Source organism: Mustela lutreola, chromosome 12 (assembly GCF_030435805.1).
Source record: "Mustela lutreola isolate mMusLut2 chromosome 12, mMusLut2.pri, whole genome shotgun sequence".
In the NCBI taxonomy this organism is placed as follows: Eukaryota; Metazoa; Chordata; class Mammalia; order Carnivora; family Mustelidae; genus Mustela; species Mustela lutreola.
In genome coordinates, this window is record NC_081301.1 from 54,949,123 (window position 1) to 54,971,089 (window position 21,967).

Sequence of the window (21,967 nt, forward strand, 5' to 3'; positions counted from 1 at the left end):
GAGCTTTACTGCTATTAGGTTGACAAAATCATATGCATTTGAGTTTTTAAAATTAAACTGAATCTGTAACAAGTCGAATAATAAAAGTCTATTGTAGGTAAAAACTTGTAATAAGTTCTGTGAATTTTAAGAATGTTTATGGATCCTTAAAGTTGAGATTTTTTATGAGTTTTTTCTTATTTCTTTACTGATAGTAAATAACACGTTCATTTATTTTAATTTTTGTCTTTGAGGTTTAAATTTAAATAAGATGCTATAATCTGAGTTTATTTGTTTCAAGAGGTAACTTGCTTTACAAATAAATCCTTGACATATGGACTGAAGGCTCTATATTCCCATTTGGGACGAATATCTATTGCACAAACAGCAGTATGTTTTGTGACATCAGAGCCTGTCCTCTTGGAGCATGCAGTCACAAAACTCATAATGACAGAGAATATAAATTAAAATTATGGTAAATGCTGGGAAGGAGAAATGGTAAAGGGGGCTTTAACTATAGTCAGAGACCTTAGGGTAGTTCAGTTATGGAATGTATATAAAGCAGGTGTAGGTGTTTTCTAGGTGGGCAGATGAGAGAGAGCACGGGCTAAAAGAAGTTCAGGGAGTCGAGACTGGGGGTGCAGAGTCCGTAGAGGCCTCCAGGCTGAGGGGAACATTGCAGGGCAGGAGTGGATAGGAGCCCTCAGGGGTGGGAGGGCCCAGGGGATAGACAGCACCATGCCTGATGAGATTGGTGGTGCATCTGAACACAGTTGACACAGGTCTTTCTAAGCTGTGTTCACAATATGGAAAGTTGGCCTAAGGAGTGTCCTAGGGAAGGCAGTCTTGGGACGATATGATCAAATCTGTAGTTTAGAAAGATCACAAGCACATCTTCAAATGTTTTATCCTCTGTGAACTAGGAAAAGGGAAAGTCACATGTGTTTTCTGAAGATGCAAAGAAATAAGAAGGAAGGTGTTTGTCATCCTTCTTTTTTTAAAGCCAGAGTAAGTATGATATGGAACACATCAGCACTCTCAGAGACCACTTTTCTCATTGTCTTCTACACGTTTATACACCGCGTAGTACTGGCTTCCAAACTTGACCGTGTGTCAGGGTCACCTGAGGAACATAAAAGAATATTCTGACCCCGGAACTGTTGGTTCATGATGTCTAGAAATGAGACACCATCATCTGTAAAATAAAACAAAACCCACCTGGGTAATTCTGGTGCATCTAAGTTATTACTGGTCCCCAAATTGGGTGTTAGTTCATTCTCCAATTAGGGGGTACTCAGTCCTGCTGATTTCCCACTAACAAGCAGTAAACATGCATTTGGTGAATTGATAATACAAATATTCATTTATTTTTTAACATGTCTTTTCTGATCACAGGTAGATGGCACAAACCTTCAGGGTTTTACCAATCAACAAGCAGTAGAGGTGTTGCGACACACAGGACCAACCGTGCACCTGACGCTAATGAGGAGAGGAGCGAAGCAGGAGGCTGAGCTTGCGTCAAGGGAGGATGTCACGAAGGATGCAGTTTTGTCTCCCGTGAATGCTGGCGGAAGCAAAGGTAATGCCTGGTTAAACTGGTTTTCAGTTAGACCCTTACATCATTTAGATTTTTTTTTCTAATTCTGAAAATACCTCAAGAATGGTATTTAGTCCTCACTATTCATTATGAGCCAAATAAAAAGGAAATTTGATGACCTTGATACTAACCAGAACTAGCTGTGTGTCCATTCAATGCAGAAAGAGCTTCCAAATAAAACAGGTCTCTTTCTTTCCTGTTGATTGAGGCACATTTCAGAGTCAGAAACGCGCATTTACCTTTTGATCCCTGCCTTACTTTTGGGTGTCATTGCTGTGTTTTCTCTTCAGGGGAGCCTGTTCTGCCTAGGCTAGGTCTGCAAGCCTCATGTTCCTAAATGTCCAGCCTTCCTTGGAGGAATCTACTTTAATAAGACATTTAGAAATGGCATTTATAAGCTGTTGGTACATGAATATCTCTGAAAATTAGTGAAACCCCCTGGTAGCTGACTGATGTAATTTTGTTGGTAGAAAACGCTGCTTCATTTCTCAAACTATTGACCATTCTGGTATTTATGCCATATACTGTTTATTATAGCAGTAGGAGACAGGGAGGCAAATCACCTGAGAAATTTATTGCTTTTCTTTTAGAGAGAGGGAGACAGAGTGAGTGGGAAGGGGGAGAGGGAGACGGAGAGAGAGAGTTTCAAGCTGTCTCCACACTCCTCACGGAACCGATGTGGGGTTCAGTCTCACGACCCTGAGATTGTGACATGAGCTGAATTTACGAGTCGGACACTTAACTGATTAAGCCACCCAGGGGCGCTGAGAAATTTATTTTTTATCATGTTAACAGAGCTTCCTTTTTAAGTACAAGTGGTTATTGATAAGTTTACATACAGGGAACACTCATCTTGGGGTTCAGATAAATCAGTGGGATTTGAAAAATTTCATGTGCTTGATTGTATTATAGCTGTAACTACTGAAATATTCTTATCTTTAAGAAAATTATGAAAAAGATGAAGAGTCTTCATCTTTGAGTAGAAACACCAGCATATTACCCGTTGAAGAAGAAGGTAAACACTTGGAGCGATGCTCCTGCGTTCTTTATCATTTGTTTGTTTGCTTCGCAGAGAGACTGTGTTTGTAAATGAGACTGAGCCTCTATGGAGAGTAAATTGTTAAAAAATCTATCAAAAAAGAAAAAGAGATAGTTTCTAGTCTTTATTTATAGATGAGACTAATTTCTCTAGTAGATTATAATAGTTCATTTACACCTGGTATATTTTCCGGCTCCACATTATTCTTTCTTACAGATTTTTAAAACCAAAACCCTTACGAATCACTCAGTCATGTACAAGGTTTTAGTCAATCCCTTTCCTTCCACTGACGTCCATAACTTATTGAGCAAGCAATAATAAAATTATCAAGTGTTTTTAAAATAAACATGAGAATCTTTTTTAAAGCATGAGCTCTTAGAAATGAAACTCTCCAGTTCGGGGAGGCTTTTTCTTGCCAATTTTTCAAGAATTCGAAATCTTAATATTGGGAAGTTTGTTTGGGAAGGAATTGTATGGAAAAATTATTAAAACTTTCTGAGATTTCTTTTAATATAAAACCAGACTCCATCAAGCTGTTTAAGCACATTTTAGAGCAGTATTGTTTTACTATGTAATTATGCCAGAATATCACTGCCATCTTTAGGCTGGAAGCTGTGCTTTCCTTTCACATTGCATTAGGTGCTTTGGGAGCTTAAATCCACAGAGTCCAAGACTGACCTTTCTTCATGTGTATGCTGCCCTTCACTAAACAGTTACATTGAAGCTTTGTGGTTCTTTAAAATATCTACTTTGTTAATTAATGTTTTTTTTTCTGTTGAAAATTTTGATTTACTTTTATTATTTTAAAGGACTATCTGTGTTTGCAATAATATCCTGGGAATGTGATCTATAAGATTCATATGTGTTAATTGCATTCTGCCATTTTTACACTAATAGGTGAAGAAATTATTTAGGCTAAAGTGAGATCAAAGGTAGTGGGAAGGAATAAAGAGGTTTTAGAGCATGAAACTTGATATAGTAAGTAGGGATGGGTGTGGGGGAATTACCTCGAAAGCCCAGATATTGTCTTTGCTTTTGAATGTGCATATGAGAGAGTGGGTGGGAGTCGCTCTAAGAATCAGAAGTCCCCAATTCCTTTTTAAACACACTAAGGAAAAGCTTCTAAATGATTCTAATGCATCTACCTTAGTGCCGGTCCTCAGAAAACAAACAAACAAAAATTAAACAGACTCAGAGATACAGGAAACAGCTGTTGGTTACCAGAGTGGAGAGGTTTGGGAACAGGCAAAATAGATGACAGGCAAGGGTTAAGAGGTACAGACTTCATTTATAAAATAAATAAGTTATGGGGATGCATTGTACACATAGGGAATACAGTCAATAATATAATAACTTTGTATAGTGACAGATGGTAACTAGAGTTATATGGGGATCATTTCATAACATTATGGAAATATCAAACCACTATGATATATACCTGAAACTAATAGGATATTTCTTGTCAATTATACTCTAATAAAAAAATGAGTAGAGAAATTAGGGTAATTCATATACTGGGTGAAGAGTCAAACTTGCTACAACAGACAGGTTCTGATCACAGTGTCTCTGGAATAAAATGTAAAAATATGGAGGTTTTTATAGTTTGTCACTGACTTAATTGTGTTGACTATTTCAGGATATCCGTTATTGTCAGCAGACATAGAAGACACAGAAGATGCACAGCAACAGGAAGCTGCCCTGCTGACAAAGTGGCAAAGGATTATGGGGATTAATTATGAAATAGTGGTAGGTTAGCTCAGGCTTCCTAACTTCCTAACTTGTAACTGTGTTTGAGCAGGAAGTTCATGACAGAAATAAAGGTGATCTTCCTAAAGAGGGCTAGAGAAGTAGCAAATGCCCAGGACCTTTTTTTTGAAGACCTAAATGACTCAGATATTTTAAAAATTCAGTTTGGAGAAAGTTGAATATTAACAAAGGAACTGAAAAAAATGGTATGAAAAATTTAAACTTCTAGTTCATCAATATTTTAATATTTTGAGCAGTAGTCCATATTATTTAAACAAAAGTAATTTTTTTTTGATTATTGAGTCTGGAATTTATAGAAAGAACCAGAATAGAAAGATAGAATATACCTAAAGATAAAATAAAAAACATCATAATCTTATATATTAAAGTTCTAAGAGGATTTTTCCTCCCACTCTATCCTTACATATTTACTTTGCATAAGGTGTTTAATTCTGCATCCTCTTTTATGCCATGGTGAATGTTTATGTTTATTAATACTTTGCATACCTTATATAGCAATCATGACCTGATATCCTAAAAAGAGACTTAACAAACGTAATGTGAATTATCAATCTTTAGATGTATACCAGTGAATTTTAGGGATTTCAAAAGGTAAAATAAAACACTAGGTTAAGTAGAATTTTTCATATTGCTTATAATATTTAAATGACTCTAGATTAGGAGAGATCAAAGAACAGATGTCATATAATAACAACTAGCCTATATTGAGCACTTTGTGCCAAACAGTAGTCTTAGTGTTTCATTTAATCTTCATGACAAGGATCTTTTTTTTTTTTTTTAAATACTAAAGATAGTTAACAGTCAAATAAGTAAGTACAGCTGTTAACTACCATTTTAATAAAGTCAAGGAAGAATACAATAAGGTCCAGCTTAACTGTAGTTAATTTAGCATGAAAAGAAAGTTGGGCATTCCTTCTATGGGGTAGGGTTAACATGCTGGGACAGATCACTGAGGCTGCACTTCTGTGGTGGTAATTGATAGTGAAGGAAACTGTTTAACGAACCACGTTGTCATAGAGGTGAGACCTAGGATCATAAACTTTGGCTGTCTTTGGTGCACATTGTCTCGTGGTGGTATTCCCAGAAATCTCTCAAGGGCGAAGCATGCTATAGGTAAGAACCACACTGTTTATTGGCCTTCATCAAACAAAAGTGAGATAGATCTGACTTTAAGTTGTTTGCTGTGTGGTGATACAGCAAAAATATAGTCATAAGAGGAGTGGTAGAGTAGAAAGAAAGATTAATGGACATTATCAGGTAGGCACTTGGAGTTGGAGGGCTGCTCAGATGAAGTGATATTTACACTGGGTTTTAAGGAGTGAGAAGGATTTCATCCCAGTTGATTTAAAAATTGGATGAGATAGCTTCTGATAATAACCCTTGCAAAATTTGAAAGATCTGTCTTTTTTAGTTAAACATTATTTTTCTCAGTTCCTCTATCCCTTAGTTTTCTGAACTATAAAATAGAGGGGATGAAGTAGATCATCTTCAGTATACCTTCCGATTTTTATATATTATTGGATTCTCTGTGAAAATGGGTGATTTCCTAACATTCTTCATTATTTAATGTAACAGTAGGAAATAAGAAGTTCATTCTCCTATTTGAAGCTTTGGTTCACTTTTAATGACCAGCATAGGATCAGGAGTGTGAGCCCTAGATTCAGGCAGCGTAAGGTTCAAAGTTCTTGTATAGCTATGTGACTCTGGGTAAGACATCCTCTTTGAACTTCATTTTCTTAATTTGGGAAACAAGGATAGACACTGGAATGATTTATGAGAAGCACGAGATAAACTACGTAATAGGGTTAGCCCAGTCCCTGGCACATAGTGTCTTCTTTTGTCTTTTCTGTACTGTTGTTCGAGTGCAGGCATTTGATTTCATCCGTGGTCGTTGAGATTACTGCCCTGCACAGTCTCTCGAGTGCTGGCATCTGACTCCCTCCTCTGCATTTGTGTTGGTTCCTGAAACTGATGGATAAACATTACTCTTTCAGAGACAAACAAAGCTTTGTAGCTCCACAGGAAGATTTTTGAAGCTTTTGTGAGAAAGTTGACTTTTTTGGGGGTCAACATAAAATATACACATGAGAGAAAGAAAAAACAACAAATGAAGACATGCTAGATTCATGATGATTTTTTTCTTCCAGGTGGCCCATGTGAGCAAGTTCAGTGAGAACAGTGGGTTGGGGATAAGTCTGGAAGCAACAGTGGGACATCATTTTATTCGCTCTGTTCTACCAGAAGGTCCTGTTGGACACAGTGGGAAGCTTTTCAGTGGAGATGAGCTGTTGGAAGTAAGGAGCTATGCCATTCCCCGTCCCCTTAAATAAAATTCTGAAAAGGCTGCAGGAGGCTTAATGTGTAATAATACTATGCATAATAAGTAAGTTCTTATTTTAAATCCCCCCCCCCAAAGTGTACTTGAGACAAATATGCAATTAAAAATCCGCCAAAAGTAGGAATTTCAAATCTGTGCATTGATCTTTAGACCTAATTCCATGCTGGGTGTTTTTCCTTTGTTTCAGTCCAGAGAACTGTTAAAACAGTCTTTTAAAAAATTTAAAACAGTTCTTCAATTTTTAGATGAGGTATTACTTTCACATGTTCCAGAATCACAAAGAACATAGATGGTGAATAGTCTCTTCCTTGTGCTAATCCAGCCAGTGCTCATCACCCTTCATTAGGTAACTACTGTCATACCTGGTACCGCGCAGTCTTCCAGATACGTTGAATGAAGAACTAAGAAGATTTGGATATATTCTTTCCCTCCACTTTTAAAAGCATACAGGCATAAAACATGTACCATTTTCCATTTTGATTTTTTCATTTAGTGATATAAAACGTCAGTTTGTAGAGTAATCTGTTCCTTTTCTCTTCAGTCCTGGGTATTTTTTATTTTTTATTACCTCTTCTTTTCCAAACTACTACTCAGACACATGAAATAGGGGTGAACGATAGTGATTTCTCTTGAGTTCTTTACAAGTCCCATTTTCTACACAATTCTAACATTTTAGATCATACTACTATAGGTAACTGGTTCTGAGCACAGCAGAACTATAGTAATCATCCTAAAATTCGTATTTATTAATACAAGATTTCTTTCAAAAGAGTACTCATGAAATGTTCTCTCTTGGGCAACTTCTCTTTTTGCACAGGTGAATGGCATAACTTTGCTTGGGGAAAGTCACCAAGATGTGGTGACTATTTTAAAAGAACTGCCAATAGAAGTGACAATGGTGTGCTGTCGACGAACTGTGCCTCCTACCAGCCAGACAGGGTTGGATAGCCTGGACTTATGTGACATTGAGCTGACAGAAAAGGTATCAGGTTTGAGACTAATGGGAATAAATAATGGGAAGTCTAAATGGCATCTACAATTTTTAAAATCTTTTTTTTCTTTCATTTGGCATTTCATTTCCTCAAAATCAGTGGGTTGTAGGAAAGACCTTGAAGTCAGACAAATGTGAATTTGAGTCAGGCTTGACACTTACTAGCTCTAGGACCTTGGGCAGGTCATTTCATCTTTCTGAATCTCTCTTTTCTCCTCTGTAAAATCTACATCACAGTGCATGTCTTCAGAGGGTTGTTCTATTGTTTAAATAAGGTAATATAATTGGGCCCTTTATGCTTGATAATTTATTCACAATATTCCTATGAAAAATATACTCATAATGTGCCCATTTATAGGAGAGAAAATTGATGTATATAGTATAAATGTGGTAAACAAAAGATATTTAATGGTATCACAAGGTGACTGCTCTAGGAATAGCTATCATATGGATGGACACATCTTCTCTGTGATTTTAGATCTTATTTGTGTATTTTTATACTTTTTAAATGTGAAAAATTTGAGGCCATAATACTTGCTTATTCTTTTTCATTTCCATGAAAATATCAAGAAATAGAGCTCATCAGCTTTTCTGAGGACTCATCATAGATATCCAAAGTTAAGATTTGGACATCACGTCATTTGAGTTTTAGTCAAATCTCACTTAAGGTATAATGAGACATAATCTTAGAAATTGACTTACAGTATACTGCAGGAATCAGTATAGTAGAATAATTTTGAAAGCTTTGAAGAAAGTAATATTCAACGAGATGAATAGGGTGAATAAGAGACATAATTCCAAATTACATAGAACTCTAGCACCATATATGTTCATACGTATTTTTATGTGTTATGCATGGGATTATTACAATAAAGCAGGTGGACAGATTTGTATCCATGGTCCTAGGATGTGTAATAATTAACAGGAAAGATAGTATATAAACTAGAATTTCATCACCAAAACATGTCTTCCTGAAATTTGGTATGTTCATACAGATGAAGACAACTGAATTAACTTAGATTCACTTTATTTTTGCTGAAAGGAAGCTAACATTTTATATTTCTATTTCTGTGCCAAGTGCTTTATATATGTCAACTCATTTAATTCTTAACAATTCTATCAAATGGTAACTGTAAAGTTCAGGTTACAAATATTGCTCAAGGCAACACAGTTAAGAAATCATAGACACAGCCTTTAAGCCCATGACACTCTGACTTCAAATCTTGTCTTTCTATTGTGCATGCTAATTTATTAATGAAATAATCATGTGCTCAAGTCACAACATTTTAAAACCTTTGTTTGCAGAGAGTACAAACTTCTACATATAGCCATTTCCTCTTGAGTTGTTATTCGTGAGAATTTTTTCTTTAATATCAAAGTAGATTTACATTTTTTTTTCTGACTACAGAGGTGACATAGACACTGATTTAAAAAAATTTGAAAACTACTCATACTCATGCTGCTGAGATATAACCACTGTGTGTTTTTGTAGGAGATCTTTGAACTATACATTTTTAATGCCAGTTTTATGTTAGGTATTTCTACCACTTTAACAACCTTCAGTAATTACTGCCTTAATTTGTAAAAGCTTCATGATAAGCTGTTTCTACTTTAATCTGTGAGTGGTTTGTTCTGGACAGATGCTGGGACTCTCCCTTTTCCTTGTAGTGTTGGTACATGTCTGCTAATCTAGTGCCCCTGAAATAAGAGCTGTCTGATCTGTTACCCAGCCTCATGTAGATCTAGGGGAGTTCACTGGGTCCTCGGAGACTGAGGATCCTGTGCTGGCGATGACCGACGACGTGGGTCAGAATGCAGAGGAGGTTCAAGGACCTTTGGCCATGTGGGAGGCTGATGTGCAGCATATCGAGCTGCAGAAAGGGAACAAAGGACTTGGTTTTAGCATTTTAGATTATCAGGTAAGCACATTCTATTTAAAATTTTTTAATTTTTTAAGATGATACATGAGTCTGGAGGTGGCTCAGTCCTTAAGCGTCTGCCTTGGGCTCAGGTCATGACCTCAGGGTCCTGGGATAGACCTTGCATCAGGCTCCCTGCTAAGTGGGGAGCCTGCTTCTCCCTTTCCCACTCCTCCTGCTTGTGTTCCCTCTCTCGCTGTTTCTCTATCAAATAAATGAGTAAAATCTTAAAAAAAAAATAAAAAAGATAATATATACTCAAGGTATATTGTAGATAAGAGAAAAGGTAGTTAATATTTTACAGTTACCAAACACATTTCCTTGTTTCTAGCAAATCTTCCAAAATAATAATTTATATGGTTTATTATATAATGTAAGTTTTCTTTTAACACTGAGTTCATTGAACTTTGAACTTTCATTGAAAATTTGAAGAACATACATTTTAGAAATATTATAGAAATAGTTTTTTTGTTATTTGGGGAATACGTCTAAATCATTTTTATTTCCATGCTCATCATTGATAGTTCATATTTCATATTAATAGTTCAAGACTCAAAGTATTAAATACTTCTTTCGTCTCAAGTGAATTCCTGAGTTGTAATTGAATGGGATTCTTGTCATTGACTAAATGATTAGATTTATAAAGAAGCTTAAATTGGTCAAGTGTAGCATGCTTATCCTGCGTTGTTTTCTGTGCTGAGTAACTGAGGAAATGTTTATGCCTGTGTGAGAGAGCACAGCTGTTGCTCCTCATTAATTAATACCGAACCAGAGAGCCATCTCCAATGACTCCCAGGAGTTGTGTTCTTTATAGGGCTTGATTGCGGAGCCTTGTTCTAACACTAAGGTTGCTGCATATCTGAAAACACTGCATCATCACATACTTCATGGACTCTTTCTGTATTCATTTCTAATAGATAGGCCTGACCTTTTAGTACACTCACATCTACTTATGTCTCACAATAGTAACATTCTATTAAACAAAAGCTGTTATAGGGGTTCCTGGGTGGCTCAGTCGGTTGAGCATCTGCCTTCAGCTAAGGTCATGATCCCAGGGTCCTGGGATGGAGCCCTGCATTGGGCTCCTTGCTCAGCGGGGAGCCTGCTTCTCCCTCTGCCTGCCACTCACCCTGCTTGTGCTCTCTCTCAGTCAAATAAATAAATAAAATCTTTAAAAAGGAAACAAGCAGATGCTGTTGTCAGTAATTTGTGGATCTGACGTCCAGCCTCACAAGATAGCTATAAGATTGGACAATTTATCAAAAAGTTAAAGTGATAATTTTATAGTGATCTATACAGTTGAAGTGGTCTACTCAGGAACAGCTTGGTACTTAAGGATGCCATGCTCTAGGGGAACTCTTCCTACACTCTTAAAAATGGAGATAGGGTTTACTTCTCTGTTGAGAAGTGTTGCATGAAAATTCTTTTGTGAGACTTGAAACAGTTACCCATTCATTATAATTCAGTGGCCAATCTGTGAAAACATTTTTTCAATTAAAAAGGAGCTACCTTCTTCTTTAATTTTTTCTTTCCTTCCCCATTTTGTCAGGATCCCATTGATCCAGCGAGCACTGTGATCGTGATTCGTTCGTTGGTGCCTGGTGGCATTGCCGAAAAGGACGGTCGGCTTCTTCCTGGAGATCGCCTCATGTTTGTCAATGATGTTAACCTGGAAAACAGCAGTCTGGAGGAGGCCGTGCAGGCTTTGAAGGGCGCGCCAGCGGGAACTGTGAGAATAGGAGTTGCTAAACCATTACCCGTAAGAATTCGGATTTTATCAATTTTTTTTTTTCATTTTGTAAACAAAATGGCTCTTAGGCTTACTTTTAGCTTCAGAAAGTGTTCTCATGAGTGAATTGTGATTTTTGGTATTTTTCGTCAGTATGGTTGCCGTCCATCTGAGTATAAAGATTTAATTTTGAGTCATATTTTTTTAAAAGAATAAAGGACAGAAAATGAGATTCCGAAATAAATTTATAACTTTATGGTTTTGTGGTATGCTTTTGATAATAAGGTCATGATGAATACAGAATTGAATATTTTAAAACAAAAATGCCTTAAAATGCCTGTACTGATATGGTGGGGTATTAGAGAAATTTAAGGGCATTCACAACTAGCAGTGCAATCTTTAATTATAGTGGAATAAAATAGAATCTCTTGTCAGTGTGGGTTAGGGTCCTGAATTCTGTTGATTTCAACACATTTCTTGTCTAATTACTGCAGAGCAAGAAATTGAACTTTTCACAGTGGGTTGATCAGCTTGTGGCTCTTCTTCTGGGAGGCAATGTTCCTCTTGTCATTAATTAGTGCAGTATTAAAAACAACTAATCAGTTCATGCTACATAATGTCAGTATGTTTACTAGATATTGTGATTACAACATAGCACTTACCACTGAATTGCACGTAAATATTAGAGACATTTTCAATATTCATGGGGCTTTTTTAATGTATAAATATATTTTTAAGTCAAAGGGCAAATACACCTTTTCTTAAGAAAACACAAACACATAGGTACATTTGCATAAACATGAAAGAACAATTTGTTGACTTTATGAAAGAATTTGTTCAAATAGTAAGCTTTGTTAATACATTTGCAACATTAATTAGATTTTTCATGCCTTACTTTGTATTCCACAACGAAGTTTGGTAATCTATGAAAATATATTTCTGACAACAGAGGAAAGAAGAGAACTTCTGCATGTGTTGCTGATTCAGGGTGACGTAGGCAAGACAATCTATTTTAGGCCATTTTATTAGAGATTGGAATGAATATATTAGGTTTTCCATCAGTGTGATCCATCAGTGTGATATAATAGATTAGGAATGTAATTTAGAATCTGTACATGTAGAGGTTTTTTTTTTAAGCTATGTTCAATTGAGAGACTTCACTGTAGGGTTCTCTGACATTCCTTGTCAAGTAAATGACATTCTTTAAAATAATACTCTAGTAAGGGATGACAGAGAGAAGATGATCCTTCCTTTTTAATGTTGTTTTTTCCCCCCTGCAAATTCTTTTATATCTTAACACCTAAAAGGCCCCTTACTTATTTTTACATTGAGTCATTGTTTAGCCAGAATATTTGGCAGATGAAACTGACCAGAAGATTATTATATAATACAAAAAAAATTATTGATTTTGATCTTTTATAAGGAGAATGAAAAAATTAGAAGGGATTTTCATCTAACAGATGATGTATTGGTATTATTGGTATTAGAAGAATGTCCTTATTGTACTTTAACAAATAAAAACATTAAATATGAATATTTATCATATTTCATGTTCATCATTCTCTGTCTAAGTCATGTGTTACCATGTGAAAACATTCCCATTTTTTCCCTCTCTTCTTACTTTTTTCTACCCCCCATCTTTCTCCTTCCTTCCCTCTTTGCTGTTCTCCTTCAAACTCCTCCTCAAACACTGAGTCTCCTTCTCCCTGCAGCTTTCACCAGAAGAAGGGTATGTTTCTTCTAAGGAGGATTCCTTTCTCCACCCACCACACTCTTGCGAGGAGGAAGGGCTGGCTGACAGAGCTGTCTTCAGGGCTGACTTGGCTCTGGTTAGTGGCCACAACATATCAAGTCTTCTTTCAGAAATCTGATGTCTTATTTTTGCTTTTCAAAATATTCTAAAATCTTACTGTATACTCTTTGTTCATAATGTTTTGGAAAGCCGGACATTTTCATTTCAATTCTAGTGGTTATTATAGTTCAAAATAGGAAGAAAAACCATAACACATGTGAAACTATTTGCTGATTTAGGGAAGAAATTCAGTTAGCAATGCATTCTGACAACTAGTAGAGTTAATCTTTACATCATACCAAAAGTTGTTGAAGCACTCGTTTGCTTGAATTTCATACTTGGGGCATTTCTAGGCATTATTTAGCTGTTTTCAGTTAATCAGTTGTTTTGGCTACCTTTGAATGGGGTAACTAGTATATTTTTTTCCATTCGATACAAATAATGGGAAAACCACATAAATTGGTTCAGTTATTAAGAACACAGAAGTCTCCAAAATAGTCAAAACCCATGTTTACTATGATTACAAAATATAATAAGCATCACTGTTTTACTACAAAATTTTAAGTTGAAATTATATTTTTACTTGATCTATATAAAATCATTCATTAGAATAAATATTTCTGGACCACTGGAAGTCACTTTGATGAATAAATGAATGAATTTTGCTGCTAAGAACCTTATTTTCTAGTAGCGAGACAATACTATAGCAATAATTAAGATACAAAGCTAAATACCAGATATAAATAAACATGACATTTATACAACATAAATATAAAAATTGGATGTCCTATTCCATTACTCCTATTAAAACCAGGTTCCTGGCCCAACTTTCCTTTTGGGAAAAAAAGTACCCAGTATGACTAGAAAGGATGTGCCCAGCTTTTGAAATCCTTGTTTTAGTGTATCAGAATAGAGTGAGGTTTAAAACCCATGGCATTCTCCATTATGTATTTCTAACCAGTTGTGCACATCTTGCTTTAGAACAGAGTATGAATTATTTCCTTGATTTTGATAAACCTAATTTTTGAGAGATAGTTTTTCTTGTTAATATTTTTTAATTAACCAGCTCCTGAAACTGCCTTTTGGAAAGTTTTAGTGTATATTATAATAAATACAATAATATCATATTACAATGTCATCAATAATCCATGACACAAAGCTTAGTTAATGCTATCTATCTAGATAGTGATGTGAAGTATTTACTTTCCAGATTGTGGTACCTGATAAACATTTGTGAAGGGTAAACCTCCACACAGTAGTTCACTAGTGAATTTGAACATGTATTTAAAATATATTATTAGAGGGAGGGTCACTTGGAAGTGGCAAACCTATATTCTTGGCATGTTTTTGCAAGAATGAGACCTGGTATAATTTATAATTCTTCTGGCAAAACAAGTTGAAATCACAAAGAAGTAGAACACATAGGATTTTGCCATCAAGACCGAAAATGCTGATAATATAATAATTAGGTTAGTTCTACCTATTTTAAAGTGTAACTGAGTGAATTGTAAATAGAGCTTTAAGCTCCTCATGAGTTGATTCTTTCACTTGGTTCTGCATGAAAGGTAGTAAGAGGAGCTTTAGATAATATTTAGTGAAATGTTCTGCTTTATGTGAGTTTTCCAGCAAAAGGAGTTCATAACTTTATAGCTTCCCCATCACCATAATTAGGCCCCTTGTTTGTTAGTATAATTTTAGTATAAAATCACAGATATTCTTTTTGGTTTCTGATGATCACCAGCAAGTTCTGAATCAGCAACTCGGATGGTTTTAAAATCTAATTTAAAATAACTTAAAATAGGGGTACCTGGGTGGCTCAATCAGTTAAGCACCTGACCCTGGATCTCAACTCAGGTATTGATCTCAGGGTCATGAGTTGAAGCCTTTCATTGGGTTTCATACTGCGTGTGGCACCTACTTAAAAAAAAAAAAACTTAAAATATATTGTTTTAGTGAGCTTTATAAATAGATAATTGCCTAACTGCCTTGTTGAATAGTAGTTTATTTTAGTTGAATAGAAAAAGTGTTGACCTCTTTCATTTTATTATAAAATTCTAGAAGTTGGGCAGGTAGTTTTAAAAAACAATGTGAACTGGACAAAGTAAATATTTTCCTTAATTTATGAAATCACTTAAAACTTCGAATCAACCCGGGCCTTTTGTTAATTGTTGCTGTTGTCCTCTTATTGGTGGAATGCATAACTGATGCCAGTTTGTCTCTGACATGTTGAAGAGGGTGAGGAGGTCATGTAGGAAACAGTATGAATGCTGGTATTCTTTTTAGTCTCAAGTGGAGACATGTCATATATGTAACCAGAATTCCCAACTGATATTATCATTTTGTTTCCTAGGTGGACACAAATGAGGCTGACTTAGCAGATGAATCTACATTTGAGTCTCAGTACTCTCCTGATAATGACAGTATCTACTCCACTCAAGCCTCTCTTTTATCTCTTCATGGCAGCGCTGGTAGCGATGGCCTGAACTATGGTACCTCCCTTCCATCTTCTCCTCCCAAGGTACAGAGGAGAAACTGTGGGAGTGGTATGTTAGAAGCATTTTGTTTGTCCAGTCATGGATTCATTATCAGATTAAAGTGCAGTTTTGTCCAAGTAGTGTTGATTGAGCATCTCTCAGACCACTAGGTATTATTTAAGTCTCGGTTCTATTGTATGGGATGATAGAGCCAAGGGTTCAAATTTTTGAGTAGGACTTACATGATAGAAAAATTTTAATGGAATGTATTTCTCAAATTGTGTATTTATTTAGCTGTGTCTGCTTTAGAAAAATCATGAGGATAACTTTATTTTCTGAATGGTTTTAAAATTGATTTTCATGTAGAGTTGGATAGAAAATATTTTTTGGATTAATTTCATATTTACTAACAAGTTAAACTTAATACTGTCTTGTGTTTTTATATAAAATGATGCCAGTAAATACTTTACATAGAAATCACAGTGAATGGCAAAGTATGGTTAAGTCTCTGGATATGAATGAAGAATTTAGTTACTATTCAGCATATCTGTGCCAGGTATATTTTAAAAATAGATTATTGGCATAAATGCCCCAACTCTTCTTCATTTTCTTGGTGATGTACTTTATAGTGTTTAGTAAGTAATATTTTAAAACCTGCCCTATCTTTTGGGCTTGAAATTTGCATTTGGAGTTTTGCTTTTTAGTGGCTTGAACACTGTTTCATATGTTGGTCCTTCGGTTTTCACTTGTGTCAGTGACCTCTTCATATCTTTTGATAGTTTTTATATTGTGTTGTCTGTCCTCATATTGATTTGTTGGAGTTTCTTTTATATTTTCTACAAATACAAATACAAATACACAGAACATTTCAGTGCATTTTATGAGTATGTGTGTATGTGTATTAAAAAAAAAAACAACTAAGAATGTATAGGAATGACATTTTTTAACTCCAGGAAAGAAGTTATTCTTTGAGAAAGAAGAAAGCATGGGAATTCAGCTGGATGTGTTAATACATTATATCCTTCTAAGAGGAGAGATTGAAGAGAATATGGCAAAATGTTAACATCTAATCTAGGCAAAGAGTTCATGTACGGATATAAATTCTTTATTCTTTCATGTTGAAAATAAACCATAAACAAACATTAAAAGTCAAGATAAGGGGCCGCCTGGATGGCTCAGTTGGTTAAGCAGCTGCCTTCGGCTCTGGTCATGATCCCAGAGTCCCGGGTTCAAGTCCCACATTGGGCTCCTAGCTCTATGGGGAGTCTGCTTCTCCCTCTGACCTTCTCCTCTCTCATTCTGCCTCTCACTCTCTCTTTCTCAAATAAATAAATAAAATCTAAAAAAAAAAAAAGTCAAGATAAGAAGACTAGACAGTAACTTTCTTAAATATATGAAATATATATTTGCCATATAAATTGAATTCAGCAGCAAGGATATCTATACTTTTGAATAAGATGTAAAATAGAATTTCCACAGGTCTAGCACAGTTTTCCTCTATTCCTGATTAACAAGTAATTTTGGGGCCAGAACGTTTTCAAAGCATTTTCTTTTATGTTCAAGGTGCACCTGTTATCCTTGCAAATGATGCTGGGCAATCTCCTTGAATTGGTTTGCAAGGTATAATCTTGAATGGAGCAGCTGCTCCTCTCTCACCACACCTGAGACTGTCTATGTGCCTGCGTCCTGTCTGGAACGTGTTCAGTCTTTACTGGCCTCGGGGCTGGAAGCTGAGTTCATCTCCTAATGGACTCTCCTAATCCACAGCATAGCGTACTGCCTCTTGCCAGTGGGACAGATTGCATTGTTTAACTTAGTAATTGTTACTTAAAGGGATTACACAATCTGCATACTGAGAAGCATATATTTTACAGGGCAAATGCTGGCTGTATGCAGCACAACATATTGGCTTACTGAAGTCTATTTGCCTCCTTTTTTTTTTTTTTTTTTTTTTTTTTTTTTAAATTCCCGAGCAGTTTACTCTTTTGTTGAAGCAGATTCTGGAAAGCTGGCCTATCAACGGAAATATTTAAACTATAAAACAACAAAGAAGACATTAATGAGGATGTTTTAAAACACATTGTGAAACTGCTGTGTGCTTTCAGTTTTCTTAGAAAGTAGGACTGTTTCTGCATCGTGGTAAATCTCTGCAACATTGTTTTTTATGTTTGTTTTTATTTTGCGGTGTCTTTATAGCACCAAGATATTTACCAGAAAATTGTATGTAAATGAAAAACTAGGTGATGTATTCATCTTCCTGTTTCTTTGCACTAAATTTATTTTAAAAAGACAGAATGGCAATTTGTTACAGAATTTAGAACTGGCCTTTTTTTTTTTTTTTTTTTTTTCTGGTCACTTAAGAGTGAGCTCATTTTGGAACCCTCTAATTGATAACATAAAACCTTATAATATACGATATTTAAGACAGAGAAGCCTCCATACTGATTTAAAGAAGTATAGAGTGTGAGCATCTCAGTGATTCCTCAGGTTTTTGACTTTGCTAGACATGTAATAACCTTGATGGTTAGAAATGTACAAACAATTACACCTTGGTCAGGTATGCTGCCAGAAGTTGTAAATAATGGATTCCATGATTCAAATAAATAAATAAATAAATAAATATACCTATTCCTGTAGATCTCTACTTACTGTCATTCTGTAGCCTCACTATTGCTGCCTTCACACCCAAGCTCAAAATGTTTGTTTGTTTGTTTGTTTGGAGAAACAGTATCAAAAACTAATATAATAACTCTAGCCAAGATGATGGGAATCCCTGTGGAAGTCTTAGGGACCAAACTGCAAGTTCTCGAAGCACAAAAGAAGTCCCTTTTTGGCTCAGTAGGGTTGGTGCGCAAACACTAGAGGAAGTACTGTACCTTGTGTCAGGAACAATGGGAGGAGGATGGGGAGTTGGGAGTGGCTGTGCTTTTAGTCTGTTTTCTGAGTGTGGAAGGACTTCTGTGGTGGACCGCTTATGAGGAGAATCAGCTTGTGTCCAGTGAATGTTTCAGGACTTAGCTAGTCTATATAAATAAATCATCCAGGGAAATAGCATGCCCAGGTATCATCCTAACTCACTCATCACCCTTCAACAGCTCTCTTCAAGTGTATTTGACATTTTTATTTAACCTCTCATTTTTTTTTTTTTTAATTTCCTGGAGAATAAGAATGTATTAAGTAGAGGCACGTGTTAATGTGGATTTTTGCAAGACTTCAATTTGGGTACCAAGTTACACTAGGAGATTATGGAGTTATTTTCGAACATCTTATAGGGGAAGAATTGCTTTTCTTTGAGATCCATAAGACTTTTAAAAATAAAACTCAGTTGGTTGTTCAGCAACCAGAAACGTTTCTGAAGTAGGCGTATGTTGTCTGCCGTGTTGATTAGCTCTTTCTTTTCTATGTGTCTGTGTTAACTCCTTTATGAATAATGCATGGAAATTTTTGTCACACGATTTATAGTAAACCCTAGTTAACAAGGGCGGCTTGGAGTCCTTTTGTGATGAAAAGGAGTTTTAATTGTTATCTTTATTTGAGGTTTGGGGAAGATGATATGCTGCTAAGTATTATAATTAATTTAGTAATACAGAAGCTAATTCTGTAGTATGTGCATTGTTGTTTTTCATTAGAACCGAATCATCAAAGTTGGGTGAGTGGGCCAACAGGTTATTGTCTACGTTCCAGCAGTGTGGAAGATAATGGTTTCCTTTCATTGTTCCTGAAGAGTCTAAGGACATTACTTGCTTGTATGATATTCCCATTTGCCTCAATTCTTTGTGCCAGGAATATTTGATAATTCCAGAAAGATGATAACATGCTGATAAGAGGAATGTAATTAACTCTGTTGGAAAAATTGATTACCTTTTAGAAAAAAATAGAAAGAGATCCGTATTTCACACCACACCCTGAAATAAATTCTAGAAGGGTTAAAACAGACCTGAAAAGAAAACATTTATAAAACAGAAGGAAAAGACTAGAAAGCATTTCTTTTTCTTTGTGTGGAAGAACTTATTAAGCAACTTTTGAAACTCTGTAGTACAAAGTGTTGATAAATTTGATTATGTAAAGAATTTCATAAATTTACATAAAGAATTTAAAGAATTTGATTTCTGCATATTTATCTATATAACATGTGCAAACTGAAAGATAAGTAACAGGCTGGGGAAATACTTGTGGTATATATTACAGACTTTATCTACAGAGTATGTCAATGATAGGAACAAGTGGAAACCCCCTGATGAGAAGTTGAATAGACTATATGAAGAGAGTGTCGACAGGAGATATATAAATGGCGTGTCCTCATTAATTGTCAGGGACATGCATAGTAAATACTAAATTTTATATTTACTAGAATATATTTCTTTCAGATCAAATTACCAAACTTATTTAGGGTTGGCAAGATTAGTTCTCAGGTAGTCCCACATCTGTGAGAGAAAATTGGACTGTTTGGTGATACGTATCAACATTTTAAGTGTGCATATTACTTAGCCCATAATTCTAGGAGTTTATACTAAATAAATTTTCTCACATGTACAAAGATGTGTAATACAAATAACAATAATGGCTAACAGTTATTGGGCATTTTCTATTAAGTCAGACATGTTATTAGTACTTCGCAGTATTAACTCTCTGTCCTCCCAATAGTCCTGAACTAGGTCCTTCTGTTTTCCCCCAATTAATCCATGAGGGGACCAAGGCACAGAGGATGGCTAGTGGAGGAATGAGAGTCTGAACATGCCCTCTGGAGTCTGTACTCCGGGGCCTTTCATACTTAGGGGTGGCTCTGTGGTCATAAGAAGATTGAGGTTGACGTTTATTTACTGACATGGAAATCTCTCATGTCTAGATACAAAGTTGTTTCAAGAAAGAAAATAAAACATTCTACTTAATTAATGGTTTAGGTTAGTTTTAAAAATGTGTAACTGCTTGTATGTGTGAGTGTACTTGTGTACTTAAACATGTTTAGTAAGCAAATGAGTAAAAAGTTCTGACCAATATTCAGCTGGTTCCAGCTCTTTCTACTGGGGGAAAAATGGAAGTAGAAGCCATAGGGAGAGCTTTCATATTATACTCCATATACACACACACATATGTATACCTGCATGGCCCGAATCTTTCCTGATGATAATGTATTCATATGCTACTTTTATATTTTAAAAATATTAGTAAGAGAATTAAAGGGAAAACTGTTATGTTTATTCAGTAGCAGTTCATGGAGCAGCTGCTTGCCCAAAGCACATAAGTGCTAGAATATATCTGTTGTAAATAGATGCATATGTATACATTGAACTAGAATTTTAGGGTTTCAGGGAATTTTAGAAACTAAATATAAAGTCAGGAGAGGTTCTGTTGTAATGAATAGGTTGTTAATAACGGAGCCTAGAGTAGAGCCTATATCTTACTCTACTCCTTCTTGGTATTCACTTTTTTTTTATCTTGCAGAATGTCTATGAAAATTTTCCCTATAATAATTTGAGTTGCATAGCTTTCTGTTTTCTATAAATATCTAGAAATGCCTATCAAAATAATTTTTCCTTAGAGATTCTTGTAAATCAGAATCAATATTTTCTTTAGGTTCTTGATCTTACATAGGAATTTCATACTGATTGAAAGTGAACTACTCTCTAAGATTTGAAAATACAAGTCACTTGCTTTCCTTTGTGAATTAAACTATAATTTTGTTTGTGAATAGAACACACTATTGCACCTAAATGATATCATGTATGCTATATAGTGCAGGTATAACTCAGTTGAACATGGCATACATGATCTATAGAAAATGTATTCAAAAGCATTTATAAAAACAAAGATAATGCAAATATCAGCTAAGAGAAGAATTTGTATGTTTGCTAATGCTTCTTGAGTAATGAATAATTATGTTTTTTTTCTCCACTAGTTACTTATTAAGAAATGGTCTTGCAAAATACATTGATGTAACTCTGGCTGTGACTTTTATTTTTTGTTCTTTAATCATCAGGATATTACTGAAAGTTCTTCAGATCCAGTATTTGATCTGCACATGTCCTTGGAGGAACTGTACACCCAGAATCTCTTGCAAAGACAGGATGAGAGTCTGTCTTCAGCAGACTTGAGCATGGGTCCTGCCTCTGGCTTTACTGCAAATGATTATACACCTGCAAATGCTACTGAACAGCAATACAAATGTGAAAACACAAGAACGTGGGCTGACTCTCACCCACCAAATGAAATGATATCAAGTGCAGAACGTCCTTCTCCTGTGCTACCTGATTCAGCGGGAAAGGTAACATTTTAAATACGTGTATTGTATGTTATGGTGAGGTTAGAAACAGTGGCACTGTGGAGTGTTCTGGCTGATCTCTG

General features: G+C 35.4%; 1 protein-coding gene across 7 annotated transcripts in view; it reads left to right on the forward strand.

The window, feature by feature from the left end:
* Nucleotides 1–21,967, forward strand: part of MPDZ (multiple PDZ domain crumbs cell polarity complex component) — a 153,481-nt gene that overhangs the window by 63,941 nt on the left and 67,573 nt on the right. For 6 of the 7 annotated variants that reach the window (XM_059143564.1, XM_059143567.1, XM_059143569.1 and 3 more), the window contains 10 exons: nt 1,375–1,558; nt 2,520–2,591; nt 4,252–4,361; nt 6,530–6,676; nt 7,538–7,702; nt 9,442–9,630; nt 11,180–11,389; nt 13,072–13,188; nt 15,502–15,669; nt 21,603–21,887. In XM_059143564.1, the coding sequence (XP_058999547.1) occupies nt 1,375–1,558; nt 2,520–2,591; nt 4,252–4,361; nt 6,530–6,676; nt 7,538–7,702; nt 9,442–9,630; nt 11,180–11,389; nt 13,072–13,188; nt 15,502–15,669; nt 21,603–21,887 (1,647 nt within the window). The remainder of the gene's footprint in view (nt 1–1,374; nt 1,559–2,519; nt 2,592–4,251; nt 4,362–6,529; nt 6,677–7,537; nt 7,703–9,441; nt 9,631–11,179; nt 11,390–13,071; nt 13,189–15,501; nt 15,670–21,602; nt 21,888–21,967) is intronic. The other variant, XM_059143568.1, reaches the window with a different exon arrangement.